Source organism: Girardinichthys multiradiatus, chromosome 1, assembly GCF_021462225.1.
Source record: "Girardinichthys multiradiatus isolate DD_20200921_A chromosome 1, DD_fGirMul_XY1, whole genome shotgun sequence".
Taxonomy (NCBI): Eukaryota; Metazoa; Chordata; class Actinopteri; order Cyprinodontiformes; family Goodeidae; genus Girardinichthys; species Girardinichthys multiradiatus.
The window spans coordinates 11,643,691-11,665,481 of NC_061794.1; the positions used below are offsets into that span (position 1 = coordinate 11,643,691).

A 21,791-nucleotide genomic window follows, 5' to 3' on the forward strand; every position below is an offset into this window, starting at 1 on the left:
GATTGTGGAGAAGGGCCGATTCCAGACCTTGGGGGACCTGCGGAAGCAGTGGACTGAGTCTGGAGTAGAAACATCCAGAGCCACCGTGCACAGGCGTGTGCAGGAAATGGGCTATAGGTGCCGTATTCCCCAGGTCAAGCCACCTTTGAACCAGAAACAGCGGCAGAAGCGCCTGACCTGGGCTACAGAGAAGCAGCACTGGACTGTTGCTCAGTGGTCCAAAGTACTTTTTTCGGATGAAAGCAAATTCTGCATGTCATTCGGAAATCAAGGTGCCAGAGTCTGGAGGAAGACTGGGGAGAAGGAAATGCCAAAATGCCAGAAGTCCAGTGTCAAGTACCCACAGTCAGTGATGGTCTGGGGTGCCGTGTCAGCTGCTGGTGTTGGTCCACTGTGTTTTATCAAGGGCAGGGTCAATGCAGCTAGCTATCAGGAGATTTTGGAGCACTTCATGCTTCCATCTGCTGAAAAGCTTTATGGAGATGAAGATTTCATTTTTCAGCACGACCTGGCACCTGCTCACAGTGCCAAAACCACTGGTAAATGGTTTACTGACCATGGTATCACTGTGCTCAATTGGCCTGCCAACTCTCCTGACCTGAACCCCATAGAGAATCTGTGGGATATTGTGAAGAGAACGTTGAGAGACTCAAGACCCAACACTCTGGATGAGCTAAAGGCCGCTATCGAAGCATCTTGGGCCTCCATAAGACCTCAGCAGTGCCACAGGCTGATTGCCTCCATGCCACGCCGCATTGAAGCAGTCATTTCTGCAAAAGGATTCCCGACCAAGTATTGAGTGCATAACTGTACATGATTATTTGAAGGTTGACGTTTTTTGTATTAAAAACACTTTTCTTTTATTGGTCGGATGAAATATGCTAATTTTGTGAGATAGGAATTTTGGGTTTTCATGAGCTGTATGCCACAATCATCCGTATTAAGACAATAAAAGACCTGAAATATTTCAGTTAGTGTGCAATGAATCTAAAATATATGAATGTTAAATTTTCATCATTACATTATGGAAAATAATTAACTTTATCACAATATGCTAATATTTTGAGAAGGACCTGTAAATACAGCCTACACCACAAAGTGGACTATTCAACCCCTTATATAGAAACGAAAAAAAGTATTGAACAACTGTAAACCTACCAATATGTGGCCATTTACCTAAACTGACAGGCTAGACAAGATCCACAGACAAGGTAGGGAGGGGGCTGTTAAAAGGGTAACTATCAGTTGAGCACCTGCAAATCTGGCCTTTATGTAGGAGTGGCAAAAAGAAAGAAAACTTCCCATTTAAAGGAGTCATGAAGGGGACACAGCAAACATGCGAAAGATGCTTATTTTGTTAGAAGAGAGCTAAATGAACTTTTCAGCTTACATGCGAAATTGTGTGTGGCAAAAAACTAATGCTGCACATCACCATGAAAACATCATCTCTACCATGAAACATGGCTGTGGCAGCATCTTGCTTTGGAGCTAAATACAGGCCAATCCTGGAAGAAAACTTGTTAGAGGCTTCAAAAGACTTAAAACTGGGATAAAGGGTCAGCTTCCAGCAGGACAACGACCCTAAACATGCATACAATGGAATGGTTTGGATCAAAGCATATTCATGCTTTTGGATAGACTAGTCAAAGTCTAGACCTAAATCCAATTTGGAAACTGTGAAAAGAACTACAAATTGCTGTTAACTGACTTATTCATCCAATCTGACTGAGTTTCATCTATTTTGTAAAGAAGAAATGGGAAACTTTCATCTGTGCAAAGCTGGTAGAGACATATCCCAAAAGACTTACATTTTTAATAGCGTCTATTCAGGTATTGTGTCCTTCTTTATGTTGGTCTATTACATAAAATCCCAATAAAATACAATGAGGTTTGTGGCTGATGTAATAATACATGGATATTTTTTTATACATGACTGCTTTTACTGTTTAAAAGGTGTGATGAAAAAGTGCTACAGGTAGTATTCTCTTCCTCTGTCCAGTAGTTTTAAGAATGTTGCTGCCTCTGTCGGCCCTTCCAATCCTGCATGCAGAAACATGCAGGCTTTCCGCCTGGCTGGCACCACTGACAGACCTGTCTGTTGCTTTTGTAGCTTTTCCTAACCAGACTTTGATTGATGTGTAGGCAACAGTCTTGATGAAGGCTCTGTAGAACTGGATAAACAGCTCTGCAGGCTCGCGTGACATTTTCTGTGGCAGCTTTGAGAGGATCCGGTCAGCCAGTTCGGGTCGCCCACATCGGGGCTTGAAGGATTGTAAATTCAAAACACCTGACGTCCGACATGCTTGTTAAGATTCACTGATAATAATTACAACTACCTTTGCTGTACTTTTCCTCCAGTGCAAATGTACACCTATAAGAATGCAGCCAAATAAAACATGTTGTACTATGTTAGTGCTGGAAAACTGCACTGCATCCAACATTAATGTGGAGATGTTGGCTTGCTGACTCTTTAAAGCAGCGCTGTTCAGAAAAGAACAGCATCACAGCCAGCACTCTTCGCATGGCTGATGAGATTGTTTGGAAAAAAAAAAGGATAAAACTTTAATTTGTCTTTGTAGATGCATTCTATCTTCTCTTTAATTCTCTGTCTAGCAGCTTCTCACTGCATAATTTGCCTAATTTAAACTGTCGAATTTACTCTTCCTTTGTTCATTATCAAATCTTCTCATATGTTTGCTTGTGTGCCTGCTTGTTAAAGATTAGCACATGTTTACACATACAGCAAACCAGCTGTCTAGAGGCTAATAGACAGGAAGTTATTTCTCAGTAATTGTTGGAATTCACACCATGAAAAAGAGCCTTTAACATCCAAACACTAAGGGAAAATATCAGCTGAATGCAATTAAATGTTTTGTACTTTTTTTGTTAATTGAAAGAGCAACAAACATTTTTATTATCTTATGGAATTGCTGCATTTCTTCGTTTGCCAGTGTCCATCCATCAGGCTCAGCTGGGTAAAGCCTACCTTTAGCTCTAAACCTGGGGTGCCTAGATTTATCTTGTGCAGTTGTCAATTCCTATCATCCTGTCTGTGTCTGTGCTGCAGAGGATACTCTTGGGTCCTTTAGAGAGGCTAGGAAGATTAGATACAGTGAGCTGATATCTCCAGTCTCTTGCCCCAGCATGTGTCTTCCCCGCCGCCGCTGCGTGACCCAGGAGAATAGACGGGAAGAGGCAGAGGAAGAAAGACGCCCCCTGTTGTGATTTCTGCAGGCTTGGTCTTTTCATTTTGCTACTGCTCTCCTCGCTTTTTTCCTTTTATTCTTTGAATGCACTGCTGCAGAAAATAAGCACACTAAAAACTAAAAATGGACAATGCTTTGCCTCACAGTATAAACATGTTTTCTGTTTTGACAAAAAGGGAAAAGGGCTGCGTTGCTGCTTAGCAGTCTGCACCAGGTACTGATGCATTGTTAAGAACATGGCTGTACCTTGGCAGAGTAGTTTTCTGGGGGGAGCTTCTATAGATTCACCTTGGAGATGGCTCTATTGATCGTTTTGTCTCTTGGGGTGAGTTGCACTCACATCACATTCGGTGACGCATTGCTCTGTGAGCTGTTTTAATTGTTGTATTTTTGTATGTTGTAAAAATGGAAACAAGAAAATTAGGGCTTTAGGGAGAAGCTGGTGGAGGAATAAAACTGCTGAATACAGAGCTGCTGAGACAAAGGAGGCTAAAACATATGCAGCTACTGTATGTACTAGAGCCGGGACAAGAATAGTGTGTATGCAGCTTAATTAAAATATGCCAGGCATTCATCAGCTTCACTATGGGGCTGCCTGCATACCGTTTTCTTGTTCATGTATTTTAATGGTATTTTTAGAAAACATTTTGACAGCAGTTACCCAGCGGACAAGGAACCTGACTCTTTGTTAATTTTGTGAAAGCCAATAATGCATTGCCCAGATCCTACAAAAAGCCCATTGCACCAAAAGGATTATATCAGTGTGCATATGAACTTCTAGAGGATTGTAGGATTTCATAAGCTGTGCTGAGGATACACTTTAGCATCCATCTGTCATATGAGCAGATTGTGTCAGGTGCCCCCCTGAATTAAAATAAAGTACTGATGGACCAAAATATGGAGGGCAGAAAATGCCACAGTTAAACTACAAAATAAACCATCCTAAATATTGAAATATCTAAATAATTAATTGAATTCAAAACAAATTACAAAACTATCATTTGTCTAATTTTTTTTTTTTTTATGGGTAACAGAGCTCTTGTCCATTATGTTTCATTAAACCCACATCTGGCTCCTCCTGACAATGTTTCCATGCAGTTTTTTATAGTGCTAGGCTGGCCTGTTTAATCTCTGTTTTGCCATGAGTTGTTGATATTTTGGCTAGTAACCAGTTACTCATGTGCGGACAAAACTCACAGAAAAAGTTGTTTTTCTGCATCATAAACATACTGATTTGATTTGAACATCATAAAATTGATTGACTGGTTCTTCCGCTGCACTCTGTACAGCTTTGCCAGGACAGCTGGAGATATTGGAGCACAGCGCAGGTCACATGACAACAAGAGACCAGGAGTTTCAGCAGCCAATGCAATGTCCTAAGAAATAAACCAGATTTATTAGATCCACAAAATAATGTCAAATTGTGGCCGCATGGCTCAATGGGAATGACATCAAACCTGAGACATGATAACAACTACAGGTATTGGAAGTTGAGTTTCATTACAGATATTGATCATTTAACCCTGAACTAATACCAGGGATCAGATTGGGACTTCTTTAATGTAATGACATAGATGCATGGTTAAAATGATTGGATTTAGAAGGAATTCTAATTTTAATTTATGAATTTCTCTAATGAATTTCATGTTTATTTAACACAAATGTCTGCTTAGATATTTAAAGGTATTGCCACATTTATAATTGTACTACTAAAACATATAGAAATATAAGAAATATTCACTCATTGTTTTAATTATTATATTGTGGCACTTTTTGCCCTACCATTGGTAGCCCTAATAATAATTTAACAACCATTTGTTTTGCCTCCTTTCTGTACAGTCAGCTACCCTTCAAAGTGATCCACTCATGTTTTAAAATTTTTTGGGATTCTTCAGAAACATTAGTTACTTTTTTAACATGTTAATGTTACCTATACTGGCAAACATTTAAAAAAAATAAAATTTATAAAAGGAAATAGCCCTGCAAAGTGTTAAGTTTTTCTGTTTTTTTTTTTCTCTTCATGGAGAGATTTTACTTGTCTACCAGCACTTGTTGCTATGGAAGATCAATGCTGAATCCCTTTGGGCAAAAGCATCTGCTGTTTTGTGAAGAAAAAGCTTCTTCTATTCTAAGATGTTGGCTCTTCACCTTAAGCCTCTGCTCAGCATCAGAAATCTTAGTTTTATACGTTTAACTCATGGATACATACATGTTAGTTAGTTAGAAACTGCTAAATAAGTGTGCTGTTTAGAAACTCACACAAACACCACCAAAATGCTCATAAACACATTGGCATTTACACACAGCTCTTTAAACCTTCATATCATTCATCTCTGTTTTCTGCCTAGTTAGCTCAGCTCCTGCTACACTGACCACAGACACCCTGCAGGGCATTTTCATCCAGGCTTGTAAAAATCATTACACGCCTCACAATGATGTGTCCTTCTCAAATAATGTCTGCATGCTGGAATTCTGCACCTCACTGTTGGAGGTAAAAGGGGGATTTGGTACTATAGGTATTTGCCAGTATAAGATTCTTACTGTTTTATACCCTTGAGTGAAGTACCACAGTTTTATGGTATGACAGTATATAAATACAATTTAAACCTAAACAAAAAATGACATCTGATTGCTTTCATTTAAAAACAGAGATGCAACAACTATTCTTACTGTTGCTTAAGTAGTTAGTGTATAGTTTTCTAAAAGTCAATCATTTTGATGAGATTGGACAAAAAGTGCATAGTTTTTTTTTTAAGCTGGATACTGAAAACACTTATCCCTACCTTATATAGAAAATAATGTTGTGGTTTTGCTAGGGCAAGGCGATTTATGATTTATTTTATCAGCATCCACCAAAACTGTGTTTTTTTTTTTGGTGTGGGGGGGGGGTTCTCTCGTTTGCTTTCTTGTTGTGCAGCCGAGTTTTGTGGAAAACACACTAAAGAATGATGTTAGTGTAAAAGTAGCACCAAGCTTACTGGCAGTGCTCAGCGGCAGGTAGGGGAGGGGCAGAACTTTATAAGTCTGTTCTTTTTCTCTTACTTCATACACCAGTGGTCTCCAAACTTTTTGTCATGTGGGCACTTTTCACTTGATGAATGATGACGGGCCACAAAAACATTTTTTTTGTGACGAACAAAAAAATCTGCAAATTATTAATTTAGCTCTTTAACAAGATACTAAACTTGCAATATTTTAATGAAAAAAAGTCAGAGAAAACGTTCTTTTGGGCACACTCACATGTCAGGCCTGTCAGTCAAAAGACTTTACATAACGGCAAAAAATGTTTGCAATTCTGAAACCAGAACATTTTAAACCTTGATAAATCTTGGGGCAAGTTACCAGCTCAATTTGGTCCAAAAATGAATATAGTCATTTTAAAATTAGAAAGATATTTACATGTATATATTTTTATATATTCCTTTTTAGCCCCCTAACAATTGTCTCTCAGACTGGTTTAATTAATTTCACTTTGAGGATAGCTATGTTGGATGAATAATAAATAGTTGGACTAACTCATTAAATATCCACTGCTAAATTATTCTGCATTTCTGATGCTGGCTTTATTTTATTCTGTTCTTGACTTATAAATAGGCATCAAACACTGTAAATTCCAGCAGTGCCTTTCTGCTGTGTATTTATTCCTGATTCCTCATTAGCAAGTCTTAAAAAAAAACATTTTCCAGGGAGACAAAACCATCCTGTGGATTCTGCTTGCTCAGGCTGATTTCATCTTTGAGTTTGCTCAGGCTTAAAGCTTCTGGCAGGTTCTCTGTGTAGCTGATGGCAGCTGTTTACCACTGAACTGTTCAGAAGCTCATTATCAGAGCATGAGGCTTGTTATGAGGCCATGTGAGAGACTCGTTACTCTCTATTTATTCTCGAGGAGATGCCTGGCAAGTTTGGATGGGAGTGAAATGTGTGACACCCATAGGGACATGAAGCACATGGGGGGAGGCTGTGTTGCAGGAAGAGAGGCCAGATGATCCCAAATCTCTGAGAGTCTTGAGCTACCGGGGGTTTCACTTAGGTGGGCATGTTCAGATTTTGCTAGTGTTATTTAATTGGTTTTAGATTTATTTGGGAAGTACTGTTCTTAATTTAACAGAGTCAGGACTCATGAACATCATCATCTTCCAGATTTGTGTGTTTTTTTATGTTTGGTGAAATCCCATCATCTCTCAGTGCCATTTCAAAGTATACACCTTCAATAAAAAAATATGGCGGTACTATAGCTAAGATTCTCATGAATTTTATGTCCAGACCTGTGATAAATGACTAATTTGGAAAAGAGTTTAAAAAAATTCTCAAGAATAGAAGTCCAGTAATTTAACTCGAGGCCAAATCGTGCAATGCTCAATAAAATTGCAAAAAACTCAAAAGCTACATCTAAGATTGTAAAGGGCTCAATTTGTATCTTAAATGTTAAAAATCATGACAGTACAACTTCCAAAAGGTTGAAAAATGAAAACTTGGTTGGCAGGGTTTGAGGAGTAATCACTTCTTCCTAAAAAGAGCATTGCAATATGACCTAGGTTTGCACCATGTAGACCAAAGTAGAGATGTTTGGTTGTAATACAAAATGTCATGTTTGGTGAAAACCAAATATAGCACATTGATGCAAAACACTGCTTACCAACTGTCAAGCATGATAGTAAAGCGGTGATGATTTAGGCTTGTTTTGCAGCCATTTCCTGTACACCTTTCATTCATTGAATTGACTATGAGGTCAATGACTGTGAGTCGAGTCCAACTGTCTGGTCAGATAAGATTGGATCATTAACAGGAGTATGATCCACATTTTCCAAGCTAGTGAGGATGAAGTAAATTTCTGTTTTGACATTCATGGGAAAATAAAAGTCAACATCATTTATAGCTAATAGTGCTATCATTAATACTTGGTACAACAACATATACATCCTTAAAGAACTAGAAGATAAATGGCACTGGGTTCACAAGACAATATAAGATTGTAACAAAATAGGAAAAAACAAGAACTCTTTTTTTCCACAAAGTATGTTTTAAAGAATCTGAAACCAGTGTACAATAATCCAGTGCATGTCTTGTTGTAGACAGGGGGTTCTGATATCAAAAAAGTAATATAAATGCTCCTTTAATGTATTCTTTGTATTAAAATCGTTGATTCATCAAAGTAATAGTATTTTACTAAACTATGTTCATTTGAAAATGATCCAGTAAACTTTGGATCAGTCTAATTATTTAAGAAGCTTAATTACAGATGATAAAATGCAATCCAGATTTATTAAAAATCTGTTAAATACTCCTTTAGTTTAGCAACAATATGAAGCTTCCAGGGAGATACTAACTTCAGTATTATTAGCAGCTAGACTGTCACAGTGTTTACAAGCAGTTCATATTTTGTCAGCCTCTCTGTAACCATTTCTTTTTTCTAACAGGTACCACAAATGCTGTCACACAAACGATTAAGGCCAAAAAATGGCCAAGACTTCCCCGGTGCAGTTGTAACCAAAGCCCATTTTAGATCATCATTTTCTTCTGAGAACTACACATGCACCTTATGCTTCATCGTCCACTGAAAGGTCCCGACATGGAATGGGAAGTTGAAGTAGATCCCCCATTATTCCTCCCCTAATCCACCTTGGGAGATACTCATAAACCTGCAACCAGTATGAGGTGTAACTGGTAATACAGGATTTGGGGCCATGTGTTTGTGTATTTGAAAGACACAGGTCGGTATTATATGTTATACTATTTATTTTAAGGGGAAAAACTGTTGCAATTTATTTTTTTGGATCTCAAAAAGTCACCATGCTTCTACATTAAGCATTTATTAGCAAGAGAAAGGGGTGTGTGGTTGCCCGGTCCATTTAGATACAGATTTTACTTATTTACAAGCTTTGACATTAATATGACTAATGATTAGGATTTGCGCAGTAATACATGCTTGTGTATCACTGCCACAACATGGTTTACATTTTTAGATTCTTAATGCCCCTATCGACTCTCCCCTATCAATTAGCAGCAACATGTTAGTTTTCTTGGTGTCATTTGCTCTGCTGCCTTAATGTTCAGATTTTTCTAACCACCTGTATATACTGTATATAAAATAGAGGTGGATAAAAACATTTTCAATGAGATTTTAGTTGTGATGTTTTCTTTTCCAAAAATGAAAATAAAATAAGTTAAATATAAATGAACAGATAAAAAGATCTTTATTTAAATATTCAGCAATATCAGCTCTGTTACCATCAATTATCAGAGACAATTGATGTTCTAATTGCTTGTCTTCTTGTTCAAAGTGTTGATCATTTATCTAGTTAAGCATGACTGGAAGGTGGTTGCATTTGTCACTGTTTCCTTAGAAAAGAAACAAGGAATCATACCCGGCTGGCTGGGTGTTTTTATGAACGGCTCAGAGGGCAGAAATATGAGCTGCTAAATTCCTTATTGTTTCAGCTGGAGGCTGTTTGCCACAGGTGGTGGAGTGGTCCTACAGAGCAGTAAGATATGCGCTCCATGAGATTATTGTTGCCATTTAATTTAACACAGAAAGATTAAAATTACAAACCAGATATATGTAATTATTGTGGAGAGGACTCTTCAACGTGATCCATCTATATAAGACAATTATTTACAAGTAAAATTATGATTATTTCAGTTGCTGACAGACTAAATATGCAGTTTTCATCTAAAATGTAAATTGTTAATTGTTCATATTCTTTGAGTTTCCTGCTGTTGTGTCAATTTCTGTTAGGATAAGGGATGCTTTAAGCAGTTTAATCCCAAACCGCTTTACTACGTTAGGCCTTTGTTGTTATTCTGAATGCTACTCCCATGTTTTTAACGTAGGAGTAATTGGTAAGTGATGATGTGGTCATAATTTCTTGTGCAGAGCGAGCAACATTGATGTGTGGAATCACAAAAAAAGGATTTGTCCTTGATGTTCTGGTTGAACCCTCTGGCTGTAGAAGCCATGTTCTCACTTAACCTTTTTTATCTGATTAGGAGGCAAAACATTGTTTGACCTGCTCTGCAGGGAAGGCCAGCCAGCAGCTGGGATCTGGGCCAAAACAGCAGAAAACTGAGCTTAAATAGAAAGGCTGGCGAAATCAAGGGTGTTTACCTGAAAGTGTATGTCATTTTCAATTAGCAAATAGATTGATGTATAGATACAGTATTAAAATTATTCAGTAACATGCTGAGACATTATACGCCACTGTAATTAAAACTTCACTAATCTAACTACAGAAATCCTTGAAGATTATTGGGGGAAACCGATGGATTATTTACAGCATAAAAAATACTCCAGCACTCCCAAATTTAGAATAAATTACACTGTAACCTCAGCAACCTAAGACTACTCAAAGGTAGCTTTTAAAACCACTCTCATTTTCCAAGCTGGATGAAACTGTGAGGCACCATTTGACAAGAATAGTCAGTAATTTACAATAAAAGCTAAATCATTAGAGATGCACCTAGAAGTAAGCTGATTTGTGAGTGTGTTTAGCCCTGATTGGCCCATCAGAAACTCAATAATCTGATCTTTTTCAGTAATCAGCAAAAGAAAGTAAAAGAACCGTTTTAAGCATAAGCATGACATGCTGACATCAACCCTCTTTGGAGTGTGGAAGCTGCTACTGAGAGAAGACTTGAAGTTAGCTGTTTTCATTATCAGTCAGGTGTTTGAAAATGAAGTCAGAGGAAGCACTGGAAGTTCTTTAAATGAAAAGAGTATGTTCTACATGAGGCATGTCTGCATTTCGTTCACTGTGATAATGATGATAATCATGCTAACCTACGCTGTGCTAATCACTAGAATAAGATTCTTAAAACTGTTTAAAATGTCAATTCTGTCATTTTGTCTTCTTTTGAAATTAAAGTTTAAACCTGTTTTACATCAACTCCTTTCTCACACACACATGGTGTGACGCCACCTCTGCTACGGATATAAATAATTAATGATCATTTACAACACACTAAAAGCAAATATTTAATAAAATAATAAACTAAATCAGTGCTGTAGTTATTACATTGGAAATTAGAATCAGCTAAAATTGGTACTGGCAGATCAAAGGTTTACTAAAACCACATATGGGAAATCGGCCACAAAATTTGTATCAGTGCAGCTCCAGTGTTTTCCTTGGCTGAAGAAAAGTAAAACTTTTAGAAGATATGTATAATGTCCAAATTGTTTTTGTTTTTCCCATGTGGATGTCATTATTTCATCCTTCTAAATAAAACTTAGATGAGCACGTTGATGGTTAAAACTGAAAAATATGAATATTTATGCAGAATGCTGCAGTGCAGTTCGCACTGCTGCTATTTATCTCTATGTGTATTTATGCATGTGTGTGCTCATTGTGTGTTTACATCAGTGTTGTTTGCTACAGTTATGGGTGCAACTTGTAAGAACATCAAAGCCAAATGGAAAATACAACACTAGCGGGAATTAAAAGAGATTTTCACATTTTTAGTGAAAGTTTTAAAGCTTCTATTTAAAGCGTGACATAGTGCACCAATTAGTTTTCTTTGTTTGCCATTGTTGAGCTTATTTGTTATGCTTTTGAAGCAAAACCAGTTAATAATTGGCCTGCACAATAACGTTCATGGATCTGTTGAGTCTGCTTTTCTTTTTTATGATTCTCCAGAGTAACTGAGCATTTCACATACACTTATTCTCATCAAATGTCATAAAAACACTAGATGCAAAGCCTTTATTTCAGAAAACAGTTTGCTTTTCTTAGTTTAGCTCTAGGCCTTTGCACTTAAAATACTCTGTTAACTAAATACTCACTTGTTATTCATGTGAAACATCATACATAATAAAATCTTAAACAATCTACACAAGTCAGTGGCATGGTGTTAATTGGCACAGATATTAATATTAATGTGTGTCTTGCAAGATGCAACATCCCGGGGAGTGTTGCACACAACCACAAACAGATTTTAAAGACTGTATTCAGCAGCAAGAAGAATAGGGGCGCCTGAGGCATTCCTTCGGCTATGCTGCCCCCGTTGGCGACCTCTGACCAGGGTTTAGCTCTTTCCGTAACCCTGACATAATTTTGTTCATTTTGTTCAACCAGTGCACTGACTGTTTTGGTTGTGTCAAAATCTTAGCCTTTGGCAAAAAATACACTAAACATTGAACAAAAGGTGCATAGTGGTGAGGTACAGTGGTTGTTTTTAAGTTCACATTTCTGTGGAGCAAGATAGTACATTATTTAAGTATGGCTATATACTTTAAAATACATTAAGGTAGTAGAAGAATTAAAATTTTCTTTTCAAAAACTAGCCAAAATCTAGCTATTAACATTCATTTCATAATATTCAATCTAACATGTAAATCACATTGCTAAGTATATGATACGTGTCCAGAAATATGCATCTGTCAATATAACTACCATATGAAAACTGGCTCAGAGTTTATCTGTTCTTTCTTTCTAGATGAAATGACTAAAGGAGCTACATCCATTTAACATTTACTTTTCCTTCCCATAGAAAGTACTCCTGGATCAGTGCTTCTTTGTTCTTTGTGTGTCTCTGCTCTGTTCTCTCAAACCCCCAGTCGGTCGTGGCAGATGGCCGCTCACACTGAGCCTGGTTCTGCTGGAGGTTACTTCCTGTTAAAAGGGAGTTTTTCCTCTCCACAGTCGCTACATGCATGCTCAGTATGAGGGATTGCTGCAAAGTCAACGCCAGTGACTGTCCACTGTCTCTACATGCTCATCCAGGAGGAGTGAATGCTGCAAGTTACTGACTGGATGAAATCTGCTGGCTTTCCTTAGACAGAAAAACTTTTTATCCAATTTGAATAAATAACTGAATCTGACTGCACCGTTCAATGGTTAGGATTAATTGGAATGTATGTACCTGACTGTTGTGAAGTGCCTTGAGACGACATGTGTTGTGAATTGGCACTATATAAATAAAACTGAATTGAATTGAATATCAATAGTTATAATAACCCAGACCAAGTGTGTGTGGCCCTGACCACCACTGCACAGCATCGTGTCTTTGCTATCCTCGTCTCTACTTTTGTATGACTGTCAGTGCTTTTGGAAGAAAAGAAAAAAAACCCACGGCTAAAATCCAGTGATCTGTTTTTATTTAGCACACTTCAGCTAAATGAATTTTGTGTGCATCCAATCACCCTCAACACTGTTAAGTGGTTTTACAGTGCTGTGGCTGAAGAAACGTCTTCAAACTTGGCTTGCAAACAGCTTGGAGTATGCTAACATCTATGTTGGTGTACTCTTCTTTCTCATAGCCAGGTACACACTGCGTGATTATCTCCCATCTTAGAACATATCCTCATGAGACCGTCTCGGGTTGAGTTGAGTCAGTGGAATGAGGTTATTTGATAGACACGGATCTAGTGCTCTCCCACAAACTGATATCTTTGTTGGACCATTCAGGCACGATTCTGCTGCAGCATCAAATCCTGCTGTCTGGCATCTTCCATCGTACAGTTTGACAGGAGTTGCTACCAAGATTGTATCATATTGAGCTCACACAGGGTGACATGTTCAAGTCTAGTACAGTTTTTGTTTTGTCACTCACTGTGTGCTGGGCAATGGAAAATAGATTAGACCTGGCCTGCTGGATAACATAGTGTAGGTAGATGTAGGAAAAGCTAGCCAATCAATGAACTGGTTTTATGGCTGCTAGTGTGGGAAAAGAGAGTTTACTAATTTAAAAATGATGAAGAGACAACTGGTTTCCTCTCGAGAGCCGACGCGGGGGACATTTTATTCAGAAAGCATCTCTGAATACATCTTCATTCAAAATCCCAAAGAATCCCCAAAATATCCCTTTCATGAGTCGAGATATATATACACAGTCATGTCATAGTTGTGTATGTGAGATTTTTTGACCAATCAGATGTACCCTTTCACTTACGCACATTCTGGCACTCATAACATTGACTCTCAATTGCAGTTCCGAGAATAGAAGTCCAGCCAAACATCTGGAAAAGATTAGGTTGGCCTACGTGACAGTTTACAATAACAATTTCATCACTTATCTGGATGCTGAATTCCAATGTCACAGTGACCTGGCTGCAGTCATGAGATTTCCTGGCTGAAATGCACTAACAAGCCCATTAGTCCATCTTCTCGCCAAGAACTTGTCCCTAGTGTATTCAGCTTGCATATTTACTCAGTGAACAATTCTTCACATGGTAAAAGCAATAATAACACTTTTTAAGTTTTAAGCCTCAACACTAGCTTGATAAACTACAAAGGCACATTGCCTACAAACTGTGGAGTACTGTAACAAACCACGTAGCTCAGCTTCAGAACTCAGTTGAGTGGGAAAAATAATTTCGATCGAAGTAATAAGCAAGTAGGTGCAGATGTTTATTAAAATGTGAAAATGAGTTATTTAATCAATTTTGAGTCACTGTTGTGTTATATTTGCTTGATTAAAGTTCTTAAATGTGACGGTAATTGAGAATAATGTTTTTCCCCAAATTCTTACAGAAGAATAATTAATGATAATTATTTTTAAAAATGGCTGTCTTAATGTAGAAATGTTATAAAACCATAGGTGCAAATTGCTGCAACATATGCAGCATTCAGAGTTAAAGCCTAAAAATTCAGGAAGTTAACAAATACATCTCACTTATAGATTATACTGAACAGTAATATACTTATTCACCTGATAAATACTATGTATTTACATTACATTGAACTTAACTTTCTTCAGATTCACATTTGTCTACTGCATCAGGAAGAGGTATTTTACTTTTGCTCGGATGATATCATCTCTTTTTGTTTTGATCTGAAGAACCCTCTGACTGAAGAGTTTCTCCATAATGTCCTTCATTTTATGAAGAATATTTTAAGAATTTTATGAAGTATGAGTTCTCTCAAGTAGTGAAATAAGTAGTTTGAGCCAGTTCAAGCATTTAGCATGCTGAATTAAGTGAATCTTCATTAGCACAGACAGAGCATCTTCTTAGCGTGCATGAGATTAAGTAGTGTTTTAATTGGGTCATTGCTCCAACACTTTTGTAGCACTTGGATGTATTTGGCAAAATGCTGTGGCTTCATGCCACAGCATTTATTCCCATGGCAAAACAACATGACTGCTTGGCTTAGTTGGAGACCACATTGTGTATGCCACAGTAATAGAAAGGGGATGATGGATCTTTCTTGACTTACAGCCATGTAAGGTATAGATGTGTTATAAAGTGATAGGTGGGTAATAACTCTTCTTTCTGAAACAGTTTCTGCTGTAATTTAGTTGCATAACAGGCAAAGTTTTCATTTGACTTTTAAAGTCATTAGTTAGACTCTGTGAGCTTGTTAGGGTCATTATGTTTTGTTTATTTTCCTCCCTTTTCCCTGTCACCACCTTCTTCTATACTTTACAACCTATACATTGCTTTAACAAGGTTTCATCACTGATTGGAACCACACTTTTTTTCTAATGTTTTTTGTCACAGCATTTTACAAAAGCAGAAGAGAATAATGTAAATGAATTCAGTGGAAGCTTCCTATTTCCCTTAATCATACAAATTTCCTAGTTTGGCCTTTTAAACCACACAGAAGACTTATTTTCTCTCTTTCTGAGATGTTTATATTCTTTTGGTTTTGGTAGATTTCTTTCTGTTCTGTACGTGTAGATAATTGGGTAAGGGGAGTAAAATGAAAGTTCAAGTATGCTGAAGTAAGACTATGCCACTTATCATGGCCATATAATTACCAAATTCAGTTTATAATAGAAATAAAGGATCAGCGGTGCCCCATTCAGCTATCCGCTGACTAACACATAGTCCTCCGCCTCACCCCACTTATATTCTCACACACACAGTCTAATTTAATCCTTTTTTTAATTCTTCCAATATATTAGTATCTCACAAACACAAAAAGCCTTGCTCTTATTAATACATGCTCATTACTTACATTTTTAGTGATGGTTTGTTTTCTCGATCATTGCAGAAGCACATTTAACAGTCTTTTCTTCTGTCTCCATTTTTATTGTACTCCCCTCTCTGTCTCCCAGTCCTGATGTACTAAATGAGTTAACTCAGAATCTGACTTGGCCGCCTAGCTGTGGTTTCAGAGCAAAGACTTGCAACATTGCCTGAGAGCCTTTCACTGTTTATCTTGGGTATAGCGATAATACTTCAGGTCAACCAGCCCCCAAATCATTGCAGCCGTTTTACAGCCTCAACATTGATTCTGTGAGTATTAGAAATGGCCATTATAGGAGATACAGCAATTGAGGGCAGTTGTTATAAGAGAATAAAAAGAATGTAGGGATTTGCAGAGTAGCCATGGGTATTTCAATTAAACATAATAATGTGTTGGATATTCCTCAAGTAGGGCTCCACTTTTTGAAGAAATCTTTGAACCATAGAACTGTTGGGATTAGGAAGAGGGCCAAGGCCGTGAAACAGAAGATTATGTTTGGGCTTTGGATTTTACAAAATGCTGGATGACAACAATCTCCTTTATTGTGCCTTTCAAAAATATTCACACCCGCTGAACATTTTCTTCGTTTTTCAGGTTTCGTCCTCAAGCCTCAGTTTACAGCCGTTGCATAAAAGAAACACGATTCATGGTTTTACTTTTTTTTTTTTTTGTGGCGTGCTAATGCATTGAACCCACATTACATCTAAATGCTCTAAATACAATTCTGTATAATCAGTCACCTTTTTAGTAAGTGTACTGTCTAAGTGTACTGACAGCTGTTCTGTGAAGGCCTCAGAGGTGTCTTCAATCCATCATCCAAAAGTGGAAACAGTGTTGCACAACTGCAAACCTACCAAGACATGGCCATCCACCAAAACCGACAGGCCCTGTAAGGGACACAATATTCAGAGAAACAGTCAGGATGTCCATGGTAACTCCAGAGAAGCTCCAGAAATCAACAGCTTATTTAGGAGAATCTAGGCATAGAACAACTCTCCATAAATCAAGGTCTTATGGAAGACTGGTAAGAAAATTAGCCATTTTTTGAAAGAAAGCCAAAAACCATGCCTGAAGAAAAAGAAAACATGTAGAAGAAGGTGCTTTGATCAGATGAGACCATAATTTAACTTTTTAGCCTACATGAAAAGAAAACTACGCTTTGTGTGGCAGAAAACTTGAGACATTATCTCATGCACTGCATGAGATAATTATCTCATTATGAGTGCATGAGACATTATTATGATGTTATTAGTGATGGCAGTGCCATGCTGTGGGTTTTTTTTTTCTTCTGGAGGAACGGAGAAGTTGGTTAGAGTCTAAGGGAAGATAGATGGGGCTAAGTACAGGACAATTCAGGATGAAAACCTGTTAAAATGTTGCCAAAAGGCTAGAAAGTCAGGGGCACAACAACGGCGGGTTGACTTCAGCCCTTGTTCCTTTCACAAAACACACAAAGAGGGTGAAAAGGAGTAAGTGTTTTTTTTTTCAAATTGGTTAATGCCAGAGCTACAGGCAAATAACTAAAATAAATAAAGTCTAGATAAAAGTGTATTCATGCTTCAGAACGGCCCAGTCAAAGTCTAGACATAAATCCAATTTAGAATCTTGTAGGATAACCTGAAAATTACAGTTCACTGATGCTCTCCATCCAATTTCACTGAGTTTAAGATATACTCCAAAACACTTGCAGCTGTATATAAATGGATGCAGCACTTATATAATTTTTTTGTATAAAAACTATAAGTCAATGATTTTTTCTTCAGGGTCACAATTATGGGCTACTTTGTATTAATTTATCCCATAAAATCCCAATAGAAAACATTGAAGCTTGATACCGTAATGTGAAAACGTTCAAGGGGTTTTTAACTCTTTTGCAAGTCACTGAACCCTATAACCGACTGATGAGGACTATTTTATTTTTCTGGGCTCCATATGTGAAAATCATGAGGCCATAAACATGTACTTGTTTATTGTGTTGTGTGGCTCAAAGCTACGTGGGAAAAAGACAGAATATCATTGCTGGTAACCATTTCAGAGGTTCTATGTCTTACCCAGCAGTTTTTATGTCTCAGCTTTGAATATTATCTACAAAAGGGGGAGTGCGGGCATTGTTTCTGGCTCAGTAATGTCAAATCAATACCTGGTGCATTTCAGGTTTCACAAATGAAAAATACAAGCAGATTTGATCAATGTACAATGTGGGGGTGGGGTGGGGGGGGGGGGGGTATGACTGTAGGCTTGTACTGTTCTTGTAATACAAGAGAGATCCATAATGCAGCCTGCATTATGTCACAGGGTGACATCAATCTATGAATCAAGAGGAAAATCAGCACTGTTGGCATAAGTTTCACACATTATAATGTCTGTATGAGACAGAGAATCTGAGGGTCGGGGTACATGGCAAAGGTTAAGAAACTGTCAAAACTGCCATCAAAGTCACAATGGAGTTGTTCAATAATTAAAAACACTAAGTGTGTCACTCTTCTCTCAGAATGGAGCTCAGGAGACTAATGTGAAGAACTGTGTAGTGTAATTTAAAAGGATAACCATCTGATAAGGATAAAACATTTGGACATTAACAGGGTGAAACATGAGACAACCTTTCAATCAAAAACAGATTGAGCTTAATGTACTCTGTGCAAATGGTAGGTGGGGATGTGTGCTCTGAAACAGAGAGGCATTTCATATTGTTATAATTTAATTAATACTTTTTAAAGTGCTTTTTGTAAACTAAATAGCTGATCAGTAATTGGTGGCTTTATTGGAGCAATGGATTAGATTAGATTAGATTAGATTACATTAAATTTGATTAGATTAGATATCTTTTCAAACTCAACTTTTTGCCATTAATGTGGCAATGTAGGATAATAGTATCTAGTTGGTGCATTTCACACAATATGCCCTAGATTAATAAATTATCTCAAACATTCAGCAGAATACCAGTCCTTTTTACCCACGAAAACAAAATAAATCAAAACAGTGGAGACTTGTACAGCTAGAAGGGACAGCATATGAGTGTCTCCACAGGTTGTGGTAGATGACAACTTCTGATAACCATGACCTTTAAAATGGGCTTCATTTTACTCTGACTGTTTTTGCACATTCAAAAACACATACGTTGGACCAAAGTACTGAAGTTAAACAAAAACTGAAATGAAATACTTTATATCACTAAACAGAGTAATAGAGAACAGACAGAATTGATTGGCGAAAATTAAAATCATTTAAAATTGATCAAATTAAGTAAAATTCCAATTCAGCTGAGAAGAATACAACAAATTGTTTTTTGTTTCAAGCACTACTAGAAAAAAGTCCCAATAAAGTTAGACGGGCAATTATTATCTTTTATTAGTTTTTTCTTGTTTGACGTAAGTGTCTGTGTTGAAGTATGGTGATTTCAGATTTTATTAAAATAAACTAGAGGCTTTGTAAGATCAGGTTAGTATCGAAATCTTTGCTGTTGTGAACTACTGGACACATTTTCACCAGACAAAAATGATCTCTTTTTTGTTTATCATAGATTTCAATATTTGTTTTATACATCTGTGCTTTGATGCTTTGCCAAGAGTTCAACAAACTCTTTAACTGAAGTCAGTTAGCAGTCAGTTAACAGTTATGCAAAGAGAAAAAAGGACAGCACCCAGGATAGATCCTTGAGGAACTACACATATAAGGCTGTAGTTGAAGAATGTTCATTTATCTGAAGTGAGAAACCCATTTCTATCAACTATGACCCGAACCAGGGTAAGGCAGAACATTTTATCACCCTGTGCTGTTGAAGTCATGAAAGGAGAACATTATTATCCGATGTCACGTGTTTAACAGAGGTCCCTAAATCAGCTGCCAATTGAAACCTTTAAAGCGGTCAGTACACTGGAATGTTTTGGAATCACAGAAGATAGTTATATTTCCTTAGAAGTTGGCCTTTATGTTTTAAAAGATGGATCCAGGTTTTGTTAATTTTAAATTCCATAAAAAATAGGAAAATACATGACCTTTTGTTCTAAAACTTGCTTCACGAGAATTCCTACAGCTCAGAGCACAGGAACAATTAACATTTCCTTTGGGTCTCATGGTTACATCACTGCCAAACAGATGAAGGAGTGTGGCTCCACTGCTTTGAGTGATTTGACATTTGATGCTGGACTCAGCGCTAATTGCAACCTGCCCTTTCTCCACAGAAGACAGTTCAGGGTGAAAAACCTTTAAAGTATGAAAGGGTGGACTGCCAACCTTCGCTTAAATATTCTTCATTTTGGTTTACATATCTAACATGGAAACTTTGTTTTACCTCTATGATCACGTTTTTTGTATACTAAGCTATTTTAGAATTGAAATATACGCAAATGTCTTTCCAAGCTATGTTCTTTCTAGTTTCTAGTTTATTTTGCTTTGGTTTGCTACAGTCACATTTTGCACTGGGCAAAAAACTATAAATATTCTTCACAATAATGTTGCTGCATTAAGGGCACATAAATTTAGTTAACAATGAGTCATTAGCCACATTAGTTTGTGCTATTCAACTGCTTGTACACTCTGCAACTATTGTATAATTGGTTTTAATCAGTTTTAGTCATTCTTTTATTAAATGCCCTTCCATGCATTAGTGGAATATATAGAGGTCTTATTAATATATGCTGTGGTTAATCATGGTTAATGGTTTTTTTCATGATCATGATTATTATCATGATCATCCTCCCACACTAATATGTACCAATTACAAATATAATGTAAATAGTGGTTTGTTTTGGGCCCAATGGATGGTTTTTAGTGCATCTGCAAGATCTTCATGTGGGGCTAATAGCCATTATTTATATCCAAACATTTTTACACTGGGGTGATCAGTTGAAAGACTGCTTTGCATATGTGTACCATGTGCATCAACATTTGTTTTATCATATATTTACTCTGAAAAAGAGCTCAGTTTCTAATTGAGGATTCATTTTAATACTTATCAGATTTAAAGATTTCAACTGGTGTTTCTTTTTTTTTTTATCACTAAATAATCACAAATGTGTTTACTTAAAGTGATTTTTTTTTTTGCCAATAAAATGTAGAAACTAAAGTTTTTGTTTGTGGACATAGAATTTAATAAGAAACTACATAAAAAATAATGTAACTTGGTTTTATATTTTTTATTTATTTATTTATTTTGTTCTCTTTTTTTTACCTTTTGTATAAATAATTTTCCAGGGTTAGGGACAGAGAACTCAGAAACTTATGACGATTCAACTAAGAATCCTGAAATTTGGCAATTCTTGGAGATTCGTGTTATTTGGGGTCTGTGTGGAATAGGGTACAAGGCAATAAAACATTTACCTTGGTTGATTGGCCTACCCTAAGCTTATAGTCAAGCCTTATGTAAAGGTTCTCTTACCTCTCTGGACTAAAACTACTCATAATGATAATGATGTCTAATCTTTGTCTTTCCAGCAATGTTTACGGAAGTTCCCCATGATATGATTGCCCAGAGAGGTCAGGATGTGGAGATGGCCTGTTCCTTCAGAGGAGCAGGAACGCCATCCTATTCCTTGGAGATCCAGTGGTGGTACATCAGGAACCATCTGGAATGGATGGACCGACAGCCCTGGACAACGAATGAGGTATTTTTCAAGAACTTAGATTACGATTTGAAAACTTGTTGAAAGCAAACTGATCTACTTATTTACTGTATAGAGTA

At 37.1% G+C, this 21,791-nt stretch overlaps 1 protein-coding gene across 1 annotated transcript in view; it reads left to right on the forward strand.

Annotated features, from left to right (window-relative positions):
- The window catches only part of LOC124874870 (V-set and transmembrane domain-containing protein 2-like protein), a 71,274-nt gene that overhangs the window by 38,848 nt on the left and 10,635 nt on the right, over positions 1 to 21,791 (forward strand). The window contains exon 2 of the mRNA XM_047376476.1: positions 21,545 to 21,714. Coding sequence (XP_047232432.1) covers positions 21,545 to 21,714 — 170 coding nt within the window. The remainder of the gene's footprint in view (positions 1 to 21,544; positions 21,715 to 21,791) is intronic.